The sequence below is a fragment of the Podarcis liolepis genome (genome assembly GCF_965112155.1).
Source record: "Podarcis liolepis genome assembly, chromosome: 5".
In the NCBI taxonomy this organism is placed as follows: domain Eukaryota; kingdom Metazoa; phylum Chordata; class Lepidosauria; order Squamata; family Lacertidae; genus Podarcis; species Podarcis liolepis.
In genome coordinates, this window is record NC_139556.1 from 23,536,373 (window position 1) to 23,560,166 (window position 23,794).

A 23,794-nucleotide genomic window follows, 5' to 3' on the forward strand; every position below is an offset into this window, starting at 1 on the left:
TAATTGCAGGTGATGCACCAGCAGATGATGTGATCTTGTTTCTGTCTCCCCCTCTTCTCTACTATACCTCTGTGTGTATCATTCATTTGTTCATTCGTTCATTCTGTCTGTCTCTCTCTCTCTCTCTCTCTGTTGCTCTCTCTCACACACACATACACATACACACATGAATAAGAGTGCTGCATTAGAGCTGCTTTCTGGTGCTGTTCTCACTTGGCTGCCCTATAGTTATGTATGAACATGGTACCCACATGGATGGGGCTAATCATGTGGGGCTTCCCCCAATCAGCTCATAGCTTAATTTGCAGGGTGCCCATTGGACTGAAAAGTTATACAGTGGTACCTCGGGTTAAGAACTTAATTTGTTCTGGAGGTTCATTCTTAACCTGAAACTGTTCTTAACCTGAGATACCACTTTAGCTGATGGGGCCTCCCACTGCCGCCGTGCCGCTGCTGTGCGATTTCGGTTCTCATCCTGAAGCAAAGTTCTTAACCCGAAGTACTATTTATGGGTTAGCGGAGTCTGTACCCTGAAGTGTCTGTAACCCGAGGTACCACTGTACATGACTCGTCCTTGTCCATGTGGCTTTTGTGTTGATGTTCTTGTTTCAGCTTGCGTTTGACTGTAATTTCTTCGGGTTTTCTTTCCCTCTTGTTTTACATTTCAAGCCACTTCAAAGGCTTTTTTTGTTTTGTTTTTATAATTGCAAATATATTTTACTGGGGATATAAATGTAAGTAGTTGATAATTCATACCTGGTTGATAATTCATATGGTTGACACACAGTCACCTATTTCAGAATTCCCATCATTATTCCTTCTATTTTGAGTGTTGAGGTTGTGAGTGCTGTTGTGTGTCAGCCCAAAATGGCACCAGCCATACACAAGAGTGAGGAATCGGGAGAAGGGATGGAACGAACAAACAGAGACAGAAACAGGGAGACAAGGGGAGTCAGAAGTTTGTTCTCTCCTCTCTATGGCAGGGACAAGTGAACTAATAGCTGTTGTTGTTGTTTAGTCGTTTAGTTGTGTCTGACTCTTCATGACCCCATGGATCAGAGCACTCCAGGCACTCCTGTCTTCCACTGCCTCTCGCAGTTTGGTCAAACTCATGTTAGTAGCTTTGAGAACACTGTCCAACCATCTCGTCCTCTGTCATCCCCTTCTCCTTGTGGCCTCAATCTTTCCCAACATCAGGGTCTTTTCCAGGGAGGTAACAAATAGATGAGGATATAGTGCAAGGATGTGGCCATCTAGCTATTGTAGTACTGAAGGGACATTACATGTCCGGAATCTGGGATCTTGTGGCATGATCATTGTTGTTTATCTGGCAACCATTTTGTACAATTTGCTCCATTGGTTTTCAGTGGACAATCCACCAGAAGTGAAACTCTCTTCTCTGTAAGAAATCATGGTATCTTTTTACACTTAGCAGTTCTACGCCACCCACTTTTTTAAAAATATTTTTTTTGCCTTGGTGATAGAAACATCATGTGCTCTGACAGCTTTTTCGCAGCTGTGGGAATAGAATTCACAGTTGACTGCAAGCATTTCATTTCATAAAAAGAGTTAATTAAGCAACTTGCATGGGTGACCCTTTCATAATCAGCTTGTGTCGTTATCGTGCCTCTCCTGGAGGATCCTTCAGTTTTTCATCAACAAATTGAGACTCCTACCCTTCTGCACTGCAAATATTTTTGTCGTTTCTGAAGACAAGTTTTCTAATATGATTTGTCAGTCATTCCAAAATTATTGATCAATTTTTATTCAGCAACTCGATGGTAACTGTTTTTCATCAAGCTGTTTATATGTATATATTTGAACAGATTGATTCTTTAAAAATAGTGTTGCTGTTTTCTGCTGTCTTCTGACCTGATGTCTGTAATATGACTTAATTTAATTGTCACTTATATGAATCTTGGGGGGGGGGAATAGTTTGCTATATATCAGGCCACAAGAGAGAGATACTCGGAAAATATTCATTCCATGAATTTTTAGGTCTGGGGTTGGGAACTTCTGGCTGTTGGCCTAAATAATAATAATAATAATAATAATAATAATAATAATAATAATAATAATAATAATAATTTATTTATACCCCGCCCATCTGGCTGGGCTTCCCCAGCCACTCTGGGTGGCTTCCAACAAAATATTAAAATACAGTAATGCATCAAACATTAAAAGCTTCCCTAAATAGGACTGCCTTCAGATGTCTTCTAAAAGTCTGGTAGTTATTGTTCTCTTTGACATCTGGTGGGAGAGCATTCCACAGGGCGGGTGCCACTACCGAGAAGGCCCTCTGCCTGGTTCCCTGTAACTTGACTTCTCGCAGTGAGGGAACGGCCCGAAGGCCCTCGGTGTTGGACCTCAGTGTCTGGGCAGAATGATGAGGGTGGAGACGCTCCTTCAGGTATACTGGGCCTGGCCAGACATCGCCATTTGGCTTGCAAGGCCATTTCAGCTAAGCCATGCCCACGTGCCTGAAAACCTGGCTCAGCTCAAATGGAGTTTGCAGGCACCACCAGCCAACTGACTATGTAAAGTGCTTTCCAGTGGGCTTTGCAACATCTGCCCAATAGCTGATGGTTGGGTCCTGTGAAGCCCCTTGCAGAGCATCCCACAAGATCCAACAGTCTAGATTTTAGACCATAAACATGTAGATTAAGCATGCCAATTCAGCATGTTTCACTTGTGTGGTTTCTTTCAGGTGCATCAACCTTCCCCCAACCCAGAGATAGCAAGGGGATGTTAAGAGTCCTGTCTTCCAACCTGCCAAGAGAAACGGCATTGCCAGGTAAGCCTCACTTCCCTTGTCCAAGAGCAGACGTGTGTTGCAAAATAAGCATGTGGTCTCCCACGTGCAGCTGCTTAAGTAATGCCAGTCCTACCATTGCCACAGAATTACAGATGCTAAAGTCAAATGACAACCACTGTGGTGGTTATTCAACGAGCCGCTCTAGGCATGCCCAGTGCTTTTCTCTTTTGATTCTTTAAACCAGCAGACCTGTTTATTATGTCAGAAACGTCTTTTTAAATTAGTTTTAAAAAGCTGTTTGTCATGTAGCATGGGCGGCTTCTCAAGAAACACAAGGATGGGTGAAGAGCAGCTCTCCCAAATGTACAGATTTAAATCAACAGGGTAGCCTGCTTCTGCCGCCTCCAGTTCTCAAAAGACAGCCAACCCCTCCCAGTCGCAGCCCCTCCCATACACTATCCATTCCCATTCCTTCCCTTAAATTGGTGATATGAACAGCAGCAAAAGTGTGTGAGGGAAATAGAAGAGAGACTTTCCGCCCTCCTTCCTTTCTGTCACATCACCATGTAGGCACATAGGGTTGAATCTGACAGCCATTGTACAAGTGGAACAACTTCTGCTCATGAGATAGAATGTCCCATGCCTCTTCTCCCTCTGTGCGCCCCCTTCACCTCACATCAGATCCCTGGGGGTTGGAAGAACCTCCAGACAGCTGGGGGGGGCTATGTGGGGAACAAGAGGGGTTAAATTCCATTGTGTAAGTGGATGTTTCTCTTCTTGTTCAATGACTTCATAGGATACAGCTATTAGTATTTGTAAAGTCCTGGTCTTGAGGGGCTGACCATCTAAAAAAGCATCCCTTTCAATTCCTTACATATTCAGACATGAGGAGTTAATGTATTATACATAGTATTTGGGGGCATTAGTAGATTTGGCGCTTTTTTCATTAAGAAGAATGGAGCACGATTTAAGTTTGCATACCAGCACTTTCTTCTCTCTCTGCAATCATGCAGAGTTACCTTGCCATTTTGGAAGGGTGTTGAAGCGTGCCTAATTTCACAGATTGTGCCCCTAGGCCCGTAGCATCCCTGTGTCTAACAAACATAATTTATGTGGAATTGATTTAGCTTGACCTGTTTTGAGATGCAAATGCGCTTGTACCTAATTTCCTAAGATGTCTGTTTTGTGCACTGTTGTGGAAGATGTAAACATTCAGCACATATATGTAGGAGACGAGAAATTAAATGGGATGAAATACTAGAATTGTTAGCAAAAAAAGAGAGAGGGGTGGGGCTCCATTTTTAATGCAGTGTTTTCTGTAAAGCATAAATGTAGAGAGAGGTTGATTAAGATTATCAGTCATGAGTGTATTCATGAAAATCTTGCCGTATCCATACACAGAAATTTTTCATTTAAGTCTTTAATTTGGGACCAGTTTCAAGTCCATATTGTGCTATCAGTTTCATAATTTTTTACCTGGCTATATTTTGCAAATGATGTGTGCTGGGGATGGGCAATAAATTGTCCACAACCGGTTTCAAGTCCATATCGTGATATCAGTTTCATAATTTTTGAAGTGTGTGTGTGTGTGTGTGCGCGCGCGCGCGCTCACGCACTATGTAAAAATATTTTTACATAGGTTTTTGCTCTGCTTTGTATTAATTGGGAAGGCTTTCAAGGTGGTAAGTAGAAAGTGTTGTTATTTTTCCAGTTTTTAGTCGCTTGCCACAGAAGGAGTCTCCAGGTGACATACAAAATTCTTTGAGTATGACACATAACAAAACCAGCCAAAAGAACAATACCTTACACTTAAAGCCATTTAAAACTTATAAAGCAGACTCCATAAAACAGCAGCAAAAACTTTAGCATAATATAAGCTTTTTCACAAGCACCATAATGTCACAAGGCAGCATCATTTGAGATTCCTCTTGTAGCCTAACATGTTAAAGCACATTCTGCCACTAAAGAGGGTTGGTGAGGGAAGCCCCGTTCTGTGCCCAATAAGCACGGGACACCTTTGCCCGGTGGCACTGTGCCCATAGATTGTAGTAAAATACTGGGCATGGTTTTGCCCAGTATCTTCTCTGTGTGATGGGCTCATGGTAAAAAACTTTCTCATGAGCCCTTGCTGAAGAGGGGAAAGGAAAGCCTATACAGTGGTACCTCTAGTTACAAACTTAATTCATTCCGGAGCTCCGTTCTTAATCTGAAACTGTTCTTAACTAGAGGCGTGCTTTCGCTAATGGGGCCTCTTGCTGCCGCTGCGCCGCTGGCACACGATTTCCGTTCTCATCCTGGCGCACAATTCTCAACTCGAGGTAACTCTTCCAGGTTAGCGGAGTTTGTAACCCAAAGCGTTTGTAACCTAAGGCATTTGTAACTCAAGGTACCACTGCATAAGGCTACTTCCCCTGGAGCTCACAGCTGTTTTGCTTTGAGAGCTTCCCACCTGCCCACCCTTGGGTTAGAGCCTTCACTGAGCAATTTTGGGTCACTGGTTGACAGGGTAGGAAAGGATTCTCTCTCTCTCTCTCTCTCTCTCTCTCTCTACCTGACTAGCACTTGGTTGGGTTGCCCCCCCCCCTCCAGCCTTTCCCTCAGTGAAATTATGGTTTTTCCTTTGTTAGGTGGAAGAACATTGTTTGTATGAGGGTGGAAATGGCACTGGTCAGGATCAACATAGTATTGGGGGGGCATAAGGGGCCTGAGGGGAGCATTGACCACAGCAAAACCTAAGCATGGGTTTGGTATCTTCCTCGTTGGAATCTGGCCCCTGGTCCCCCAGTGACACCTTGCTTGCTTGGCTTGCATCACTGCAAGGTTCAACACTAGCTGACTCCCATCATACAGGTTTGGAGCGATCCAAACCCAGCAGATCCATTCCATCAACATGGGGCTTGTAGAATGATGAACCGATCCTGGGACCCAGTGCCATGCCAACCCTTGCCCTGCCCACTGCTGTCAATAAAGATTTGGCCTGATTTTACCCCATCGCCATTGTACAGTCTGGTTATTTTGCTGCTCTCATGAGTCACATAATGTGCCTGCCTGGGCAAGGAGAAAATCAGAAGCAGGCTATTGACTGGGCTTCATCCAGCCTATTGCTGACTTCCAGATACAGGCTCTTCATTTCTAACTCTTTCCAGGCAGCTGGCAAAGAGGCATCAATCACCCTTGCTCCCAGAAGGTCCAGCCCACTGAGCTAGATGCTATCAGCCATGAAGGGCTGAGCAAACATTCGATCGGTCATTCCCCTCCAGGCGCTTTGTCCACACATTCAAGCTGTGATACCCAAAACTTGTCCTGCAAGACAGGACCAGATGTTGCTCCAGACACACTCATTGACTGAAAATTGGCAGCATCCAAGGCAAGGTGGACGAAACTGGTTTTATTCTCTGAATGTCTTGAGAACACGTCACTGCATCCTTCTGAGAACTCTCATACCACCCCCACCCCTTTGGCCAGCCCCAGCTGGAATAGGCCCTGCTCTGCTGGCTGGACCTTCTAAAGATGCAATGGTAGTGAAGAAGTATCCTTTCTTTGTAGCCGTCAATGCCAAGGAATAGGCATGATATTGTGGGAGTCTGGTGAGTCACAGGTTTGCTATTGCCCCCTCAGGTTTACCTGTTCTGGGGATATTTGTGTAATTGTATTTAGCGCTTGATTGTACTTTTTCCACGGCAGGCCTGAAAAATCAGGGCAGTTAGTGTTTTTAATGACAAGGTGATGGCTGAAATTTACTGTATTACAAACAACAAAAAGTCTTGTTGCACCTGAAAGACTAAGAAATTGATTATGACTTAAGCTCTCATGAATTACAGTCTATTTCATCAGATGCATGGAAAGGTTATGAAGTGGACTGTAGTTCAGGAAAGCTTGTGCCATAATAAATTTGTTGATATTTTAAGGTGCTATAATACTTGTTTTTTTGCTGTTTCTTATATAATGTGTTTTAGTAATCACCTGTTGCAGCAAGCACAGCTACCCCCTCTGGTCATTTTATTATGTACATTGGTATGAAAACTAAATATTAAAGCAATAACATTTCAAGCAGCTTACTCAAAATGCAGAATTATCGTAATTCCCCTTCAACAATGTGACATAGCTCTGTCAATAAAATATGACACATTAGAATGGCTGTCACTGAATTTGAAAGGCAAGGCTGGTTTGAAGGTTTGCAATTCGGGAATTGCCTTGTCTGTCCCCCACCCCTCACTCAGACAAGCTGTAAAACTTGACCAAACTACCGTACTTTGAAACTGCCCTACAAACTCACACTGGTAATTCCAGTCAATTTAATTATAATACAATAATAATAATTTATTATTTATACCCTGTCCATCTGGCTGGGTTTCCCCAGACACTCTGGGCGGCTTCCAACAAAATATTAAAATACAATAGTCTGTCAAACATTAAATGCTTCCCTAAACAGGGCTGCCTTCAGATGTCTTCTAAAGGTCTGGTAGTTGTTTTTGTTTGGTTCATTTCCCTCATGCATGCATTGTGGGGATTTTTTTTTTTAGTTTTTATTTAATGTACTGTACTGTAATCTCATTTATATATCCTTTTCTGCTCTATGTGGCCAAGCTGAACAAAGAGCAATTCAGACCTTCCAAGTGTCCCTATTTTCTAGGGACAGTCCTGGATTTACAGAAGCCATCCCGGTTTTTCTTAGGACATCAGAGAAATGTTGAAGGGTATGGTAGGACATCCCTATGTTCAGTGAAGAAATGTTGGAGGGTATGGAGTTATGAAACCCCCAAGCCAAGGAAATAAGTAACTATAGAACTTTTAGAAGATATCTGAAGTCAGCCCTGTATAGGGAAGGTTTTTTAAAAATGTTTAATGTTTTGTTATGTTTTTATATATGTTGAAAGTTGTCCAGAGTGACTGGGGCAACCCAGTCCGATGGGCGGGGTATAAATAATAAAGAAGTAGTAGTAGTAGTAGTAGTAGTAGTTGTTGTGGAATAGGACATCCCTATTTTCATAGGAGAAATGTTGGAAGGTATAGTAATCTCATACGATGGAAGACTAGGAGAATACTGGGTCCTTCAGGCTATCCTATGCACCATATCCCACTATAGGCTACTAGATAAACGGGTAAAGGTAAAGGGACCCCTGACCGTTAGGTCCAGTCGTGGAAGACTCTGGGGTTGCGGCGCTCATCTCGCTTTACTGGCCGAGGGAGCCAGCGTACAGCTTCCGGGTCATGTGGCCAGCTTGACCAAGCCACTTCTGGCAAACTAGAGCAGTGCACGGAAACGCCATTTACCTTCCTGCCAGAGCGGTACCTATTTATCTACTTGCACTTTTACATGCTTTTGAACTGCTAGGTTGGCAGGAGCTGGGACCGAGCAACGGGAGCTCACCCCGTCATGGGGATTCGAACTGCTGACCTTCTGATTGGCAAGCCCTAGGCTCTGTGGTTTAGACCACAGTGCCACCTGCATCCCTAGATAAATGGTACCATTTTCCAAAGCCTGTTTCAACTGCCATCTCCATCAATCTTTATTTCTCTACCAAGCCACAACATCATTCCCTCTGGACACCTTGTTCTTCTTTCCAACAGACTCTGCATTAAGTTCTGTTACCTTTCTGCTTAGCTCTCTGTTGACAGCATCACCAATAGCAACAGGACCAGCAGTATTCTAGAAGCCAGGAGACTTAACTGACTCCTACCTTTGGCACTAGTGATGGCAGGGCTATTTTGAGATGGTGGAGACTGGGGCATGAGATGCTTGACTGATCAGCTTGCTGCAACACCTCTGATTAACCCCTGATAACAAATGTGTGACTGTGAAGGTGCTGCTTTTAGTATCCTTTTTTTAAAAAACCATCAGCCATGTTGCTTACATTTGATAGGGCATAATCTTTCCTGGAGGGGCTTATGCTTTACCATGTTCTAAGATTAACCTGTTGCTAATTATCAAAGGCAGTGCTTTTTTCTGGGGGGGATGCAGGGGTATACATACCCCTAAACAGTTTGTGAATCTACGTTTGGCCTCATTGAGGGGCAGTATTTCAATATGAGTAGGAAAAGGAGAGCACCCCAAAACATTTCTTTTTTAGAAAAAAAGCACTGCTTAAAGGAATTTGTCATAGTTCTGCGAGTGCTCATTCAGGTAGAGAATTTGCACCCCAAGGGTCTTTCTGTATGAAATCTCCTGTAACTTAGGGATTTTCTGATATAACAAGTTGGAAGAAAGGCAGCTGTTTTGCGTTGTTTTTCTGACCAATATTTGTTTCACATGGGCCCATGTCTCATCCTGCTTCCACATTAATTCGCCATTCCCTCCCCCCCATTTTTTTAAAAAATCATATTAAACATGTATTTTTCACAAAACATTCATTTCTAAAATTATGTTCCCTCAAATGTGCATTTCTACTGTTCCCCTCATGTATGTGTCCTGAAGTACATATTTTTATACAAAGTTTGGTATGGTTTTTTAGACAAGAACTGCAACCCAAAAATTAGAGAAGAAGTAAGGAAAACAATAAAAATTCACTTGGGGAAAAAAATAAAAAATTAGAGAAGCAGAACATCTAATGAACTTCTGCCTTCCAATCTGCACTTTGCTCCAGGAGTTGCAGGTCAGATCAGCCTTGACCAGAATATGCAAAAAACAAATTCCTCAAGTGTTTCTGGTGTGACTTTTTTCCATGGTAACCTTCTCAGGTTCCATTCTTCATTTCAGGTTAACTCCCATAGCTGATTACTGAAAGGGAATATGATCATTTTCTTTTCTTTTTATGATCGTTCTACTCCCATGCTACATTCATTTTTTAAAAAATTAAATTATTAGTTGCTTCAGAGAGATTTGCGAGAGATTTCAGTATCTTTAACAACAGTTTTGCTCTCTTAATTCCATAGCATTGCATCTGGTCTATTGTATCATATTGTTTTTATCAGTTTACAGCAGAATTATCGCAAGCATAAGGTGTAATTGCTCTTCCCAAGAACTGGGTAGGGACTGACTTGATTTGTAGAAAGGCAGCAGTTCTCAAATGATTAGTTGATGCAGCCTTCCCAGCTCTTAGCGAAACATTTTTGCAGACTGATTGCCTTTGGCAAAATGTTCTGTATTGGATAGGACAGAGAAGCTGGTGATTACATGTTCTATTGTTTCTGATTTGTCATTCCGTTTTCTACAACCATCTGTATCTGTGGTCTTTTTTTCCTTTTCTTTTTTTCCTTACTAACAAAATGCAGCGCTAACAAGTGAGTGTGTCTGTGGCAGGAGATTGCAAACGGGCCTGGGTGTGTGTCTCATTTATGCACGCATGCATGTGTAGTGCATCTCTGTGTGATTTATGTCTGGTTATAATAGTACCCTGTTCAAGAAAATGTGTTTTGTTACAATGAGACCATTCCAGCCTGGCGTTCCTGGCTTATTAAAGCCTTAAGCCTGGAATGAATGTCAGCCCCACATGCTCCCTCCTCACCCTCCTCTCACACATTTGCTTTGGCACTTCAGTCTGGGTCATGTTGCACAAAACATCCGACTGTGGGAGCCAGTGTGGTGTAGTGGTTAAGAGGGGTAGTCTCGTAATCTGGGGAACTGGGTTCGCATCTCCACTCCTCCACATGCAGCTGCTGGGTAACCTTGGGCTAGTCACACTTCTCTGAAGTCTCTCAGCCCCACTCACCTCACAGAGTGTTTGTTGTGGGAGAGGAAGGGAAAGGAGAATGTCAGCTGCTTTGAGACTCCTTCGGGTAGTGATAAAGCGGGATATCAAATCCAAACTACTCCTCCTCCTCCTCCTCTTCTTCTTCTTCTTCTGTTTTTTTTTTAAAAATAATATTTATTAAAAGTTTAAAGATTACAGAAAAAGTAAAAAAAGAGAAAAAGTAAACAATACAAATCAATACATTACAATACATAAACAAAAGACACAATACATCAAAGCAAAAACAAAAGCAAAAACAATTAAAAACACATCCAATATTTCCATATCTTTGTCTTTCATTAACTTGTTTCATCAACCTCCTCACACCTCCCTTTTTTGTATTCTAGTTATTAATTATTTCAGCAAATCCTTTCCATCTTTCACTGTTTTCTGTCATTTAATTGTCTTGATTTATTTTAACCTTATCTAACCATTAAAACCCTAAAACTTATTTAAACTTAACTCCTTATAACGTTTCTACTAAAGCCATGTAATTTCATTCCAACATTTTTCTAACACTCATTAATTTTACAATATTTCTCTAAATAAATTTTAAACTTTTTTCCAATCTTCTTTCACCGTGTCTTCTCCCTGGTCTCGGATTCTGTCAGTCCTTTCTATCAATTCCATATGGTCCATCAACCTGGTGACCTTCTGTCCGAGGCTCTTAACTCTTTTCCATGTCCCTTCTGCAGATCTTCTTCATATTTATACATGCACTTAACTTTATCTTCTGCTGATCTTGTTCTTAATTTCCTTCCTTTGGCGCTGAGGAGTAGATCTCGGGGAAACTCCAACCTAACAATGTCTTTATTCCTTCTCGACAGGTCAGCCCATTCTCCATAGTTAAAACTAAAGTCCATAAGATATTTCAGAGCGTGTTTCAAAATCCCTCCGAAGCTAAAGGCCCCCACAACTCCAATCTCCCCCTGACCCAAATCCAGATCCCAAAAGCCAGAGCATCCCTGCATAAGGGGATCTATCCAACTTTCCTTCTCCAATCCAAGCGGGACTCCATCCCTCCAAATCTGGCTTTCTCTAAATTCAATCGTAGAAGGCAACAGCTTATATTCATCAAATTGCCTCTGAACGGCTGGGGCTCTCTCCACTTGTATTACTTGAGGTTCAACAACAGCTTTCTCCCTCGTCTTCTCCACAACTTGCCATGTCAAAGTGGATTCCTGAATCGATTCCTGAGTAGTTTCTGTATAGGTATTCACTTTTTGTCCCCAATCAGTCATTTTTTGTCCCAAATTATCAATTTTAGTAGTCATCACATCCGTCTTTTCATGAAGCTGTTCTAATAAAGCACTTATCTTGCAAAATGCAATCACTAAGGCTTCTTCTGTCGACATTCTTGTCCAAGGTCAATCTCTGATTCTCACGGTCTTTCTTCACTCTCTCTCCTGCAGGCTTAGGCAATCTAAAATTTCCCCCCTCTTCTCCTGCTTCCAAGGGGGGTTTAGTAGTTTTAACCGATGGAAATTTAATCCTTTAGAAAAGGCTTTCCAGGAATTTAACTTGCAGCGCCTTTGCTTCAATCTATTTACAAAAGAGGAAGGCGGACTTCCTGTTTGAAACCTTCCCGTTTCGGTACCAAATTAAGATGTTTAAAGATCCAATTTTCCGTTCTACTCACGAGTAGTTGTTTAAAGTCCAATTGTCCACAGGAAAAAGTCAGCGCTCTGCAGCCACAGCAATGCGGCTTCACTCCGTGAAAGAAGCAGTCGATTCAAAGCACCGCACCGCTCACCCCACATCGCTCCGGATCCCCGAAACCGGGTTTTCCCGTGAGTAGGGGAGGCGCAAAAGGTGCCAGCCGAATCCCACGTCCATAGGCTTCTCCCGCCTGTGGTTTTTAGTGGGTCTCCGCCTCGCCGTGGCGGTCCAGATCCTGATTTCCACGGAGCAGATTCCTCCCGATCAGAGGAAATCCGCCATTGCCGGAGGCGCTAACCCGGAAGTCCCTTCTTCTTCTTCTTCTTCTTCTTCTTCTTCTTCTGACCACAGTTATCCTGAGTAGTTTTGATGGGGGTTGTAGTCTGTCTTCTTTAAATGAAAAGTGGTTGTCTCTCATGGACTATTAAAAAATAAAATAAAATATTACAGTCAAATGAAATCCCAGGTAGGATTCGAGATAAAAGCAGCAGAAGAAAAATAATAAAATAATTGTAACAGAGAAACCTTTTGCAAGAGATAAAGAAAGGCCTTTTTTTCAGCAGGAACTCACAGGAACTCAGTTCTGGCACCTCACAAGTGAGCGTCACTGCCATTCTAAGAGAATGAGTGAGTTCCGGTGAGTTCATGGTGAGTTCTGGCACTTCTTCTTCTAGAAAAATAGCGCTGGATAAAGGTATAACATAGTAGGAAAGGTTTGAGTAAAAACATTTTGTAGGTGAGAGTGGGCAGTCAGCTTATGAAACAATGTAATTGTGTGATTTGAAGTTTATTATGGGAATGTTTGATGATTTTAATAAAAAACTATATACAAAAAGTGGTATATAAATTCTAATCCTCTTCTTCATCATCCTCCAACAACAGTTGAAGAGTCACAGGTTTCTCATCCTTGCTACAAAGAATATGTCTGGACTTCTGCATAAGCCATTGATGTTTATCTCACTCTGATATGGATTTCCTTTGCTATAGATTATTTGTGAAATTCAGCATACAGTGGTACCTCGGGTTGCAGACACTTCAGGTTATAGACACTTCAGGTTACAGACTCCGCTAACCCAGAAATAGTACCTCAGGTTAAGAACTTTGCTTCAAGATGAGAACAGAAATCGCACAGCGGCAGCGGGAAGTCCCATTAGCTAAAGTGGTGCTTCAGGTTAAGAACAGTTTCAGGTTAAGAATGGACCTCCAGAACAAATTAAGTTCTTAACCCAAGGTACCACTGTAATGATTTTTCTTTCATAACTTCTTCATACAGTGCCAAAGCTGCACATTGCCAGGGTCGTTATCTCAGCTTTTCTTTCACAATCTGCTGGTCTCCTTGCTGTTCTTATGCAATGGTATTTGTCTTATTTCTTACATTTATTTTTGTGGATGCAATGCATATTATTACATTCTGATGGGTTTTCATTTGTATTTGTCATTGAACTTATTGAAGAACTTTGTGCATATCTATGGCTCCTTGTAGCATTTAATACAGGATTTTGATGTGTTCTGTCCTGGAATCTATTATTTTTACCGCCTGTCTCTGTTCAGTTCTTCTTTCAAAATGCCATGTTCAAAAGTACCAGCCATTTTGGATCATTTGGCAACAAAATTTTTGGTGTCTCTGTAGATTCTTGCTTCTATCATGCTTGCTCATACGTCACATTCTTTGTTGGTTCAAAATGCATTTTGTTTTATTTCTAATAATTAGGAGGGATCTTCCATTTCTTGTATCTCAGGCAGAAGCAGTGTTGCAGTACTTACTTATTTTTGTTCTTTTTCATTCAATTCTGTGGCAATTTTTAAAATTTCCCATTGTCCCCTTTATTGTATGCCAGAGACCTAAGAAATGGAACCTGTCTGGTTCCCATTGCAAACTATTTGCTTCTCTTGCCATTGATGCTGCTTTGATCCTTTGTCTTCAAAATGACACTTTCTTTCTGGCACCATGTTTAAATAGTGCCTTCATTATTCAAGAGAACACAGAGACTTTGTTACACTGATTCACATCTGTATTGAATATGCAACAGAAAATGTTTTCTGGGTAGTGGGCTACTGCTTTGACTCCTTCAGTTGTCTGACATATGACCTCTTTGAGTACAAACAGGTCAGGTAAGATCTTTGCTGCAGCTCCCACTGTTGGATGGAGAGATGGTTGATCTTATGAGTACACTGCAGTGATCATTAGGATCTGGGGTGAAGGCTTATAAGGAAGATTGGAAAATATTTGTAGATTATTTTAAAAGCCAGCATAAACAGGTAAATACGTTAGCAAGTTTAGAGTAGATTCAGCAGTATACAGTAAATTGAGGTAAAAAGAAGAAGAGGGGGGAAGATATGGAATATTTAGAATATGTGGAGTAGAGGGGAAACTGAAGAAACCATGGAAGGAGGGGAAGGGAAGTCGAGACTATTGAGTTGTTTGGATGGTTATTGTGTAAACATGAAATATGTAACAGAAAGGCAAATAAAATTATATATATAGGATCTGGGGTGAAGGGTAGATTTTACCTTTTCTGTGAGAGTATCACCAAGTGTAAAATTTTGCTTTCTCTGTTATGTGAATGCTCACTATTTACTTCTTACAGAGGTGCATTCTGGGCACCGTAGAAGGAAAAAGACTGGGCAGGTTTAGCCCCTTCACAGTTGTATCTCAAGTTGCAGCCTGTTTATTTTGCCCCATAGAGTCTGATCTTCATAGCTTTGCCCTCTTATATAACTAACCCCATATTTAGAGTCTGTGGTTAATGCTATTGTGCAACTAACAGAACAATGAAACTTGTTAGAGCAAGATACACACAAAGGTGCATATCAGCAGTAGCCAAGGTGGTGCCAACCAGACGTTGCTAGACTGCAACTCCCATAATCCCTGACCATTGTCCCTGCTGACCAGGGCTGATGGAACCTGTGGTCTACAACATTTGGAGGGCACCATGTTGGAAACTTCTACTGAATATTGACTTCTGTTATAATTATTGGTAGCAGTTAACAGGGCCTTGGATAGTACTGATAAAACCTTTGGTTTCTGCTTTGAGGAGAAAGGTTTTTATCTCTTAACCAGTTTATGGCTAATGAGTTGTTTTGAAAGAAGCAAGAGATTCTAATCTGCAAAAGTGAGGATTCTGAGGAATGGTTTAGTAGCTGTGTTGAAGGCTGTGTTTATCTGTTAATAGAGTTGGGTCCAGAGTGTCAGGGAGAAAATTCACACACTGAATCTTTCCTTTTATCAGGGAACAATGTTGGGGATGAAGATTACAAATGAAGCAGGAAGCCGACAGGACTGTCATTACTAAAACTCTTTTAATTACCTTCATTTCAAGTCTTACTTGTACCAAGATTTAAACTCGTTTATCTCTGGTGATAGCAATTGCCATAAGATACAATATGGAGAAAATAGAGGGAGAAACCTTTTTGCCTTTTCATTTAGTTTTAATTGAAAGGGAAAAGGCAAGTGCTTTCAGCGCTGCCTCTTGCGCTGCCACCGCTCTGCTGTTTCTTGTTTCTCCACACCGCCATTTTGAAATTACTCACTACTGGCTCTGGCCTGGGGTCATTATAAAAGACAGTACTCCCACATGAATTCGGGTTCAAAGTTGTAACAATTGCAGGGACTCCTGGAATGAGCTCTTGAATTCTACAACACAGCTGCTTTGGACAACAAGCTGTGTTTTGCCAGCCCTGTTTGTTGAGTCATCCAAATCCAACACACACAAAAATATGCAGACTACAATGTTGTATTGCAGCTGCAGCTTGCATAAGGATTTGGTGTGTGTTTTTTTCTAATTAATGCCATTGGTATGTGTTAGAGTTCTCAAGTGAAAAATATGTTAAAATAACCTTGAATAATGAAGGCTTTAAAAATAGACTCAGCTAGGACAGGCAAAAATTGAGATTCTATGATGATATTTTCAGCACACGTTGATTTTTTCCCTTGATATTGGTTTTAAGTCTCCCTGGAGCTTTAGGAAATCTTTTGCAAATATTAACAACTTACTTCAAAATCTTAGTGTGACATTTTCTTTCAGATTACCTGATTCATTCCTTATGAATATCTGCTCAGAATTCCAATCTCCTCTCACACTGATAGTGTTGCCTTACATTGCAGCTCAGGTACAGAAGAACAGAAATGCAAGAAGACCTAAAGATAACCTCCATGTATTTGGCATTCTGTAGTTTTTTTTAAAAAAAAATTATTGAATTTTCAAATCAACATCCAGTAGAACGTAACCATAAACCAAAACATGACTTTGCACTAATCATTTCAAGAAATATATCAACTGGGGAGATATGACTGGTGAAAAAACACTATGTAATGACGAGGGGTAATTTAATGGAGAAATGTGTAGGGTGACTGTTTCATGTTTGTTGCTGTTTAGTCGTTTGGTTGTGTCCGACTCTTCGTGACCCCATGGACCAGAGCACGCCAGGCATTCCTGTCTTCCACTGCCTCCCGCAGTTTGGTCAAACTCATGCTGGTAGCTTCGAGAACACTGTCCAACCATCTTGTCCTCTGTCGTCCCCTTCTCCTTGTGCCCTCAATCTTTCCCAACATCAGGGTCTTTTCCAGGGAGTCTTTTCTTTTCATGAGGTGGCCAAAGTATTGGAGCCTCAGCTTCACGGTCTGTCCTTCCAGTGAGCACTCTGGGCTGATTTCCTTAAGAATGGATAGGTTTGATCTTCTTGCAGTCCATGGGACTCTCAAGAGTCTCCTCCAGCACCATAATTCAAAAGCAGCAGTTTCATGTTAGCTTACTGTAATCCAAAACTTAGAGGGGATGTAATGCAAGTGACTTGTGAACACATCTGTGCAATTTCATATATTGCTCATATGATTCATAGATTGCCAGGGAAGAAATTCAATTCAGTTCACCTTTTAATGTGAACCCATGTAATTCGCACTTCCCGAAACAATATACAAACTGAAATGCAGCTGTCTTTTGACATTTGCATGGTGTCTGAATTTTGTGGTGCAGTTCTCCAACCCAAAAATGTGTACAAGGATGCACATATTAGGGGAAAGCATACATAAAAAAATACATAGATAAGTAAAAACAGCATACAAAAGTGAATTATATTAGGGAAAATGGCTTGCAAGAATACTGTATATATATTAGGTAAAATTGCATAGAAAAATGTGTATATTAGGAGAAATGCACAATAAAGTCCTAACAAGGAGGAGAGAGACAGGCAAACAGACAGACAGACAGACACACACACACACAGAGAGAGAGAGAGAGAGAGAGAGAGAGAGAGAGAGAGAGAGAGCGCTGATATGGAAATGTGCAGAATTGAATTTAAGATTTTAAAAAAGAAGAAATGGAAAGAAACCAAAAATTGTCCACTCCTAGTGGTGTGAGAATCACTTCAGAAATGTAACATCTTGTGCTATTTTGGTAACATCAGCAGAAATAACCCACATGTGTCCAATGAATGACATGACTCCTTGCTATTCCGGGCAAACTTTGGCATGACAAAAATGGACCTGTTGGAACAGAGCAACTTTTGTAGCATCTGGAAGAGTTTGCACTATGCATGATGCGACAAGAAAGTGAACCTGTACACCCTCCCTCATGGCACATAGAAACTGGCTCTACACTAATGACCTGTAAGGATAGGGAGCCCAGGCCATTGGCTCCTGACAGAACCATTAACAGCCTGAGAGAACTTCTGTAGCAGCCCCTCCACCATCTTGCCTGGGGCTGCTTCTGACCTTTGTGACCTGAGCAAAGACAGAAGTGAGGGGACCCAGGCCAGGGAGCTTGTGCCATCAGCTCCCACCTGCCTTAAGAGGACTTTGTCACTCAACATGTGGTATCATTTATTTAATTTAGTACAGTGGTACCTCGGGTTAAGAACTTAATTCGTTCTGGAGGTGTGTTCTTAACCTGAAACTGTTATTGACCTGAAGCACCACTTTAGCTAATGGGGCCTCCCGCTGCTGCCATGCCGCTGCTGTGTGATTTCTGTTCTCATCCTGAAACAAAGTTCTTAACCTGAGGTACTATTTCTGGGTTAGCGGAGTCTGTAACCTGAAGTGTCTGTAACCTGAGGTACTGTATTGTGAAGGCAGGATGAAAATGCCACAAATACGGTAAAAAGATTCCAGTGTGAACAGGCCTCTCTTGTGTGACACTTCTGTGAAAAGATATGTATGGTTCGAATAAATGAAATTTGTGCACATAGGCATTTAGTCACAGGGTTTGTTCTTAACAAGGAAATGTATACATGGCCCAAAGTGTATGTGAACGAAGGCATGAAATTTATTTCATGTATGTCTTCCATGTTCTGGCCATGTGCGGACCATCCCTCATTAGCTGAAGGAACTTCAAATGTTCTCTTTAAGAGAGTTTGTACTGGTCCAGTAAACGCTTCCGCTGCGCCACCAGCAACAGCTCTCTTTGCAGAGCATTAATTAAGTCCAGTGCAGAGATTCTTGTTGCAGTACAGGCTTCAAAGTCTCAGCAGCAAAGAAATGACGACACAGGGAAGCCTGTCTTTCCAAAGACAGGTTTATTGCAGAAAGATAACAGAAACACCTCCAGAGCTTTCGGACATTTTTGCTTCACGCCCCACACACAGAGAAAACAAACACTCTTTATATACTGAGCAACTTAACAACTTAACGAGCTTGACTCCTTAAAGTCACATGACATTGCTAACTTGCCAGCGTCTTAGGTTTCACACCCTAACACCCCCTCTCGCTGGCAATACAAAAAACAAAATTACTTCAGACCCATTTCTTCACAAAAGTTTTCATGCCGCTGAAACCCAAGCGGTTTTGTAAAACCATCAGCTTGATTTTCATGACTGGGACAGTAGTTTAATTTAACAATTCCTGCTTTTACCGTTTGACAAACATTTTGAAAGCGGATATCCAAATGTTTCGTACGACCTTTAAACTGCCCACTTTGTGCTAACTTAAGACACGGTTGATTATCACCCCATACAGTGATTGGAGTGATGGCCTTTTCATACATCTCTTGTGCCAAGCATTTGTAAAATTCTAGATCTCTACATAACTCAGATAAGGCACAGAACTCAGCTTCTGTTGACGACAAAGCAATTAGGTTCTGTTTCTTGGATCTCCACCCAATCAGAGAGTTACCAAATTTTATTACACAGCCAGACACTGATTTTCTATCCTTTAAATTTGCCCAATCACTATCTGCCCAACAAGTAATCTGTGCTTGTCCTTCCGAAAACAATTCAAGGCAAAAATCTTTGGTGTATTGTAAATACCTTAACACTCTTTGAATTCCTTTCCATGCATTTACACTAGGTTTCGAAGCTTCTCTGCTGAGTAAGTTAACAGCGTAAGCAATATCTGGTCTACTCCATTGCGAAAGATGAAGTAAGCTTCCCAGTGCTGACTGAAAGATTTCTGCACGCTTGAATTCAGCACTATCCTTGAACTCATTGTCTTTTACAAAACCCATTTCCATTGGTGTTCTAACACCTGCACACTCCGTCATGTTAAACTTTTTCAACATTTGCAATATCTTGCCTTTTTGATTCAGTAGAAAACTGCCATTTTTGGTCCTATCTATCTGAACACCAAGATAGACCTTCACATCACCAAGATTCTTAACTTTGAAGTGTTTATTTAACTCTTTGGCTAGTTTTTTTACTTGTTCTTGTGTCTTTGAAGTATAAATCAGGTCATCTACATAAACAAGCAAAGATTCTTGAGCATCTCCTGAACTTCTGAAATATAAGCAGTTGTCAGCCTTGCTCCTGCTAAAACCAATGCCTACCAAAACATCATTCAAACACTCATTCCAATTATGAGCAGATTGCTTGAGTCCATAAATAGATTTATGTAGTTTCCATACCTGATTTGATTTACCAACTTTCAATCCTGGCGGTAGCTCCATATAGAGCTCTTCAGCCAAGTCTGAATGAAGATAAGCTGTAGAGACATCAAATTGATTCACTTTGAACCCTTTCTGAGCAGCAACCGCTAATAGTGCCCGTAGGGTTTCACTCCTTGAAGTGGGTGCATAAACTTCGGAATAATGTAACCCCTTTCTTTGCGTAAAACCTCGAGCTACAAGCCTTGCTTTGTACTCTGGTTTCCCCATCGCTGTTGTCTTTATCCTGTACACCCACCTACAACTTACTGCCTTAGTACCTTCTGGCAGTTTGCTGATGGAAAACACACCCAGTTCTTTCATAGAATTCAACTCCTTTTGCATGGCCTCACGCCACCTACTGGCCTCCTCCTGGGGTAATTGCTCAACCTCCTCAAAACTTTCAGGTTCGCAATTTGCCAAACCAGCCCAAACACTAATAGCTTGGTACCTTTCAGGAGGTTTACCTTTGTTGGTACGCTGAGAACGCCTTAACAGTTCCTGCGATGTTCCTTCAGTTTCCCCCTCTGACCCAGAATCACTAGTCGTCACCTGTTTGTCACTAGTAGTTGAAGAACTTTCTGATTCTGACTTTACACGTCTCTCTTGCTGTACAGGTGAACTTTTAGAGCTAGAAGATTCTGACTTTACAGACTTGGGTGAACTAGGCGATTTCTCACCCTTGTCCTCAGACTTAAATTCCTCAGTCTGTTCTGGAACTAATACCTGCCCTGGGGCCTGAGTTTCATTGTTACTGTTCACCACATCAAATAGTATGTCAGGATTCCCATGAATTTTATTCCAACCATCCTGTTCACAAAATTCCGCACTTCTGCTGATTGTGATTTTCGTTTGATTGCCTTCTACATTCACAAATCTCCAACCTTTTGTGTTTGCTTGATAACCACAGAAAAACATTTCTTTAGACCTAGGATCGCCTTTCCTACGTTGTGCCCTAGGCACCAGCACATAAGCACGACATCCAAAAACTCTTAGATGATCAATTTTTGGTTTTTTCCCAAATAGCATGAAGTAAGGAGTGTTGCCTACTGTGCTATTGTACACTCTGTTAAAAGTATAATTCGCATACAGTGCAGCCTCAGCCCAAAAACGCTGTGGAAGTCCAGAATCAAACAGCAAAGCAGCAATGGCTTCCTGTAATGTTCGAAATTTTCTTTCGGCAACTGCATTCTCCTGTGGTGAATAGGGATTGGTAAGTCTATGAACTATACCTTTCCTTTTTAACCACGTCTCCAGCGTGTGGTTCACATATTCCCCACCACGATCTGATTGTATTTTACGTACCCTGGTGTCAAATTTACATTCAACTTCTTCAATCCAATCCATCAGGATGGAAGCTGCTTGTGATTTTTCTTTCAGAAAGAAAACCCAACTAGCCCTTGAAAAGTCATCCACCAAAATTTGCATAAATCTCGCACCTCCAAGCGATTTGACTGGCATAGGGCCACACACGTCTGTGTGCACAAGTTCAAAGGGTTTCTTGCTTACTCTATCAGATCTAGGATAGTTACATGTCTTAACCTTAGCATGTTTACAAGCACAACAATCCAGAAAATTTGGACAGGGTTTAATGTTACACTCCTCAGCTAAATCTGGCATCTTGCTTACATACTTAAAGCATATATGAGCTAACCTTCTGTGTAGTAGATGTGCACAACCTGTATGAGGAGCCTTATTTACACACTTAGCTTGCGCTTCACCTGCTGCTAACTGCTCTTCATCCAAAACAAAAAGCCCATCCTCACAGGGAATTTTAACTAGCTCCTTCCTCTGTTTCGAAATGGTGCACACATCATTTTCAAACTCAACCTTAAAACCACTTTTTACCAGGCATGACACACTCAAAAGTCCATTCTTCATTCCTGGAAGAACAAAAACAGGAAGGTTAGTTTGCAAACAGTTAACATAAATTGTGCCTTTAAGGTTCATTTCTCGTTTACTATTGTCTGCTATAGTCACGGTTTTTGCAACTGGCAATGTCTTGCAGTTCATCAAGCGGCCCCTAGATGTCACTGGAACTAAACTGTGACTTGCTCCACTGTCAATTATCCACTTCAAAGTTTGTTGGCTCCTTTTAGGACTCTGTTGTGCTGCCATTGCAGATAGTCCCTTATCAGCACCTGCTCCCCCTCTGGATCGTTGATTCTTGTAGTCCTCACGTCGTCTTTCCCTGTAGCTCCGGAAACTGGCCTTGGACTGTTGAAATTCCTGTTGCTTTTCTGGACACTTTGCTATCAAATGAAACCTGCTGCCACATCGAAAACATGACTTGCTGGCCATAGCAGACACTTGTGAGGCTTCCTTACAGCTCTGCCTGCTAGTTTCCCCACGCTGGGAATTATCTGAACATCCAACCCTTGGGGTATTTGAATTATCAATACGTTTTCGATGATGTTGATATTCTTGCTCACACAATCTACCAGTCACATAATTCATATTCAGCTGGTCCTCTGGCAAAACTTGTAAAGTTAGTACTAAGTTTTCAAACCCTGCATGCAGGCTGCTAAGCAGAGTATAAACTTTAATATTTTCAGGAAAATTCACACCTAAAGATGACAGTTGGTTGAAATACTCAGTCATCTGTGACGTGTGTTCAACCACACTATCCTCTGGCTTCAGTTTCAACTCATACAAAGCACGTATAATGTTCACCTTCTCTCCGGGCGTGGCTCTATGGTGAATTCGCCTAAGAGCTTCCCAAATTTCAAATGCAGACCTTAAATTTTCCACATGAGGTAATTGGGAATCGTCTATCGATACCATCAACATGCATCTAGCTTTAGTGTCCATTTTATCATGTTCCCTGTTCTGAGCATGTGCAGCAGCCTGTTGCTCTGCTGTGGCATCTGCTGCAACAGCCACAAACGGCTTTCGCCTCTGGACATAGTCAGCCCACACTTCTTTGGCTTCCAACCAGACTTGAGCCCTCTTAGACCACTGCACATAATTAGCAGAGTTCAACTTTGTAAAGGGAACCTGGAAATTTTCCACTGCCATTCTTGGGGTCTGCTGCTACTCCCTCTGTGTGCCCTTTCTTCTCTTTCCCCTTGGGATTTGTTTTACTCACTTTTCAGACGCCTCCAGCCTCCTCTGAAGCCTTTAAGAGCTGGATTTACGACCAAGCCGGTCTTCTCTCATCCGAAAGCTGCTTTCACTTTCTCTGCACACAATACAGCTTTAGAAACGTAGAAGGGGTCCATAACCTAAGAGAGTTTGTACTGGTCCAGGAAACGCTTCCGCTGCGCCACCAGCAACAGCTCTCTTTGCAGAGCATTAATTAAGTCCAGTGCAGAGATTCTTGTTGCAGTACAGGCTTCAAAGTCTCAGCAGCAAAGAAATGACGACACAGGGAAGCCTGTCTTTCCAAAGACAGGTTTATTGCAGAAAGATAACAGAAACACCTCCAGAGCTTTCGGACATTTTTGCTTCACGCCCCACACACAGAGAAAACAAACACTCTTTATATACTGAGCAACTTAACAACTTAACGAGCTTGACTCCTTAAAGTCACATGACATTGCTAACTTGCCAGCGTCTTAGGTTTCACACCCTAACACTCTTGGATAACCACACTGTGAGAATGTGCTGTTTCATGTGTCATGATTTTGACCCCTCCCCCTTTAATGTCTCTCTCTTTCCTTGCTTAGTATTGTTCAAACACACGCTTTTCATTCATCAGTTTTGTAATGAGTGTTTGGATCTGTGAATTACAGCTCGCTTTTCAATTGCCGCTGATGCATTTTTGCCCTTTTGCACTGATGAAGGATTTCATTTAGTTGTGCGGAGCAGATTGAAAGCGGCTGCTTTGATTTTCTTTCTTTCTTTCATGTTTTCAGGGC

At 41.7% G+C, this 23,794-nt stretch overlaps 1 protein-coding gene across 6 annotated transcripts in view; it reads left to right on the top strand.

Annotated features, from left to right (window-relative positions):
• Positions 1-23,794, top strand: part of LOC310706614 (uncharacterized protein) — a 230,758-nt gene that overhangs the window by 194,684 nt on the left and 12,280 nt on the right. For all 6 annotated transcript variants that reach the window (XR_014525942.1, XR_014525943.1, XR_014525944.1 and 3 more), the window contains one exon: positions 2,708-2,794. Coding sequence is in view for 2 of the 6 variants with exons in the window: in XM_083502936.1 (XP_083359062.1) it covers positions 2,708-2,794 (87 nt within the window). In the remaining 4 variants the exon portion in view is untranslated. The remainder of the gene's footprint in view (positions 1-2,707; positions 2,795-23,794) is intronic.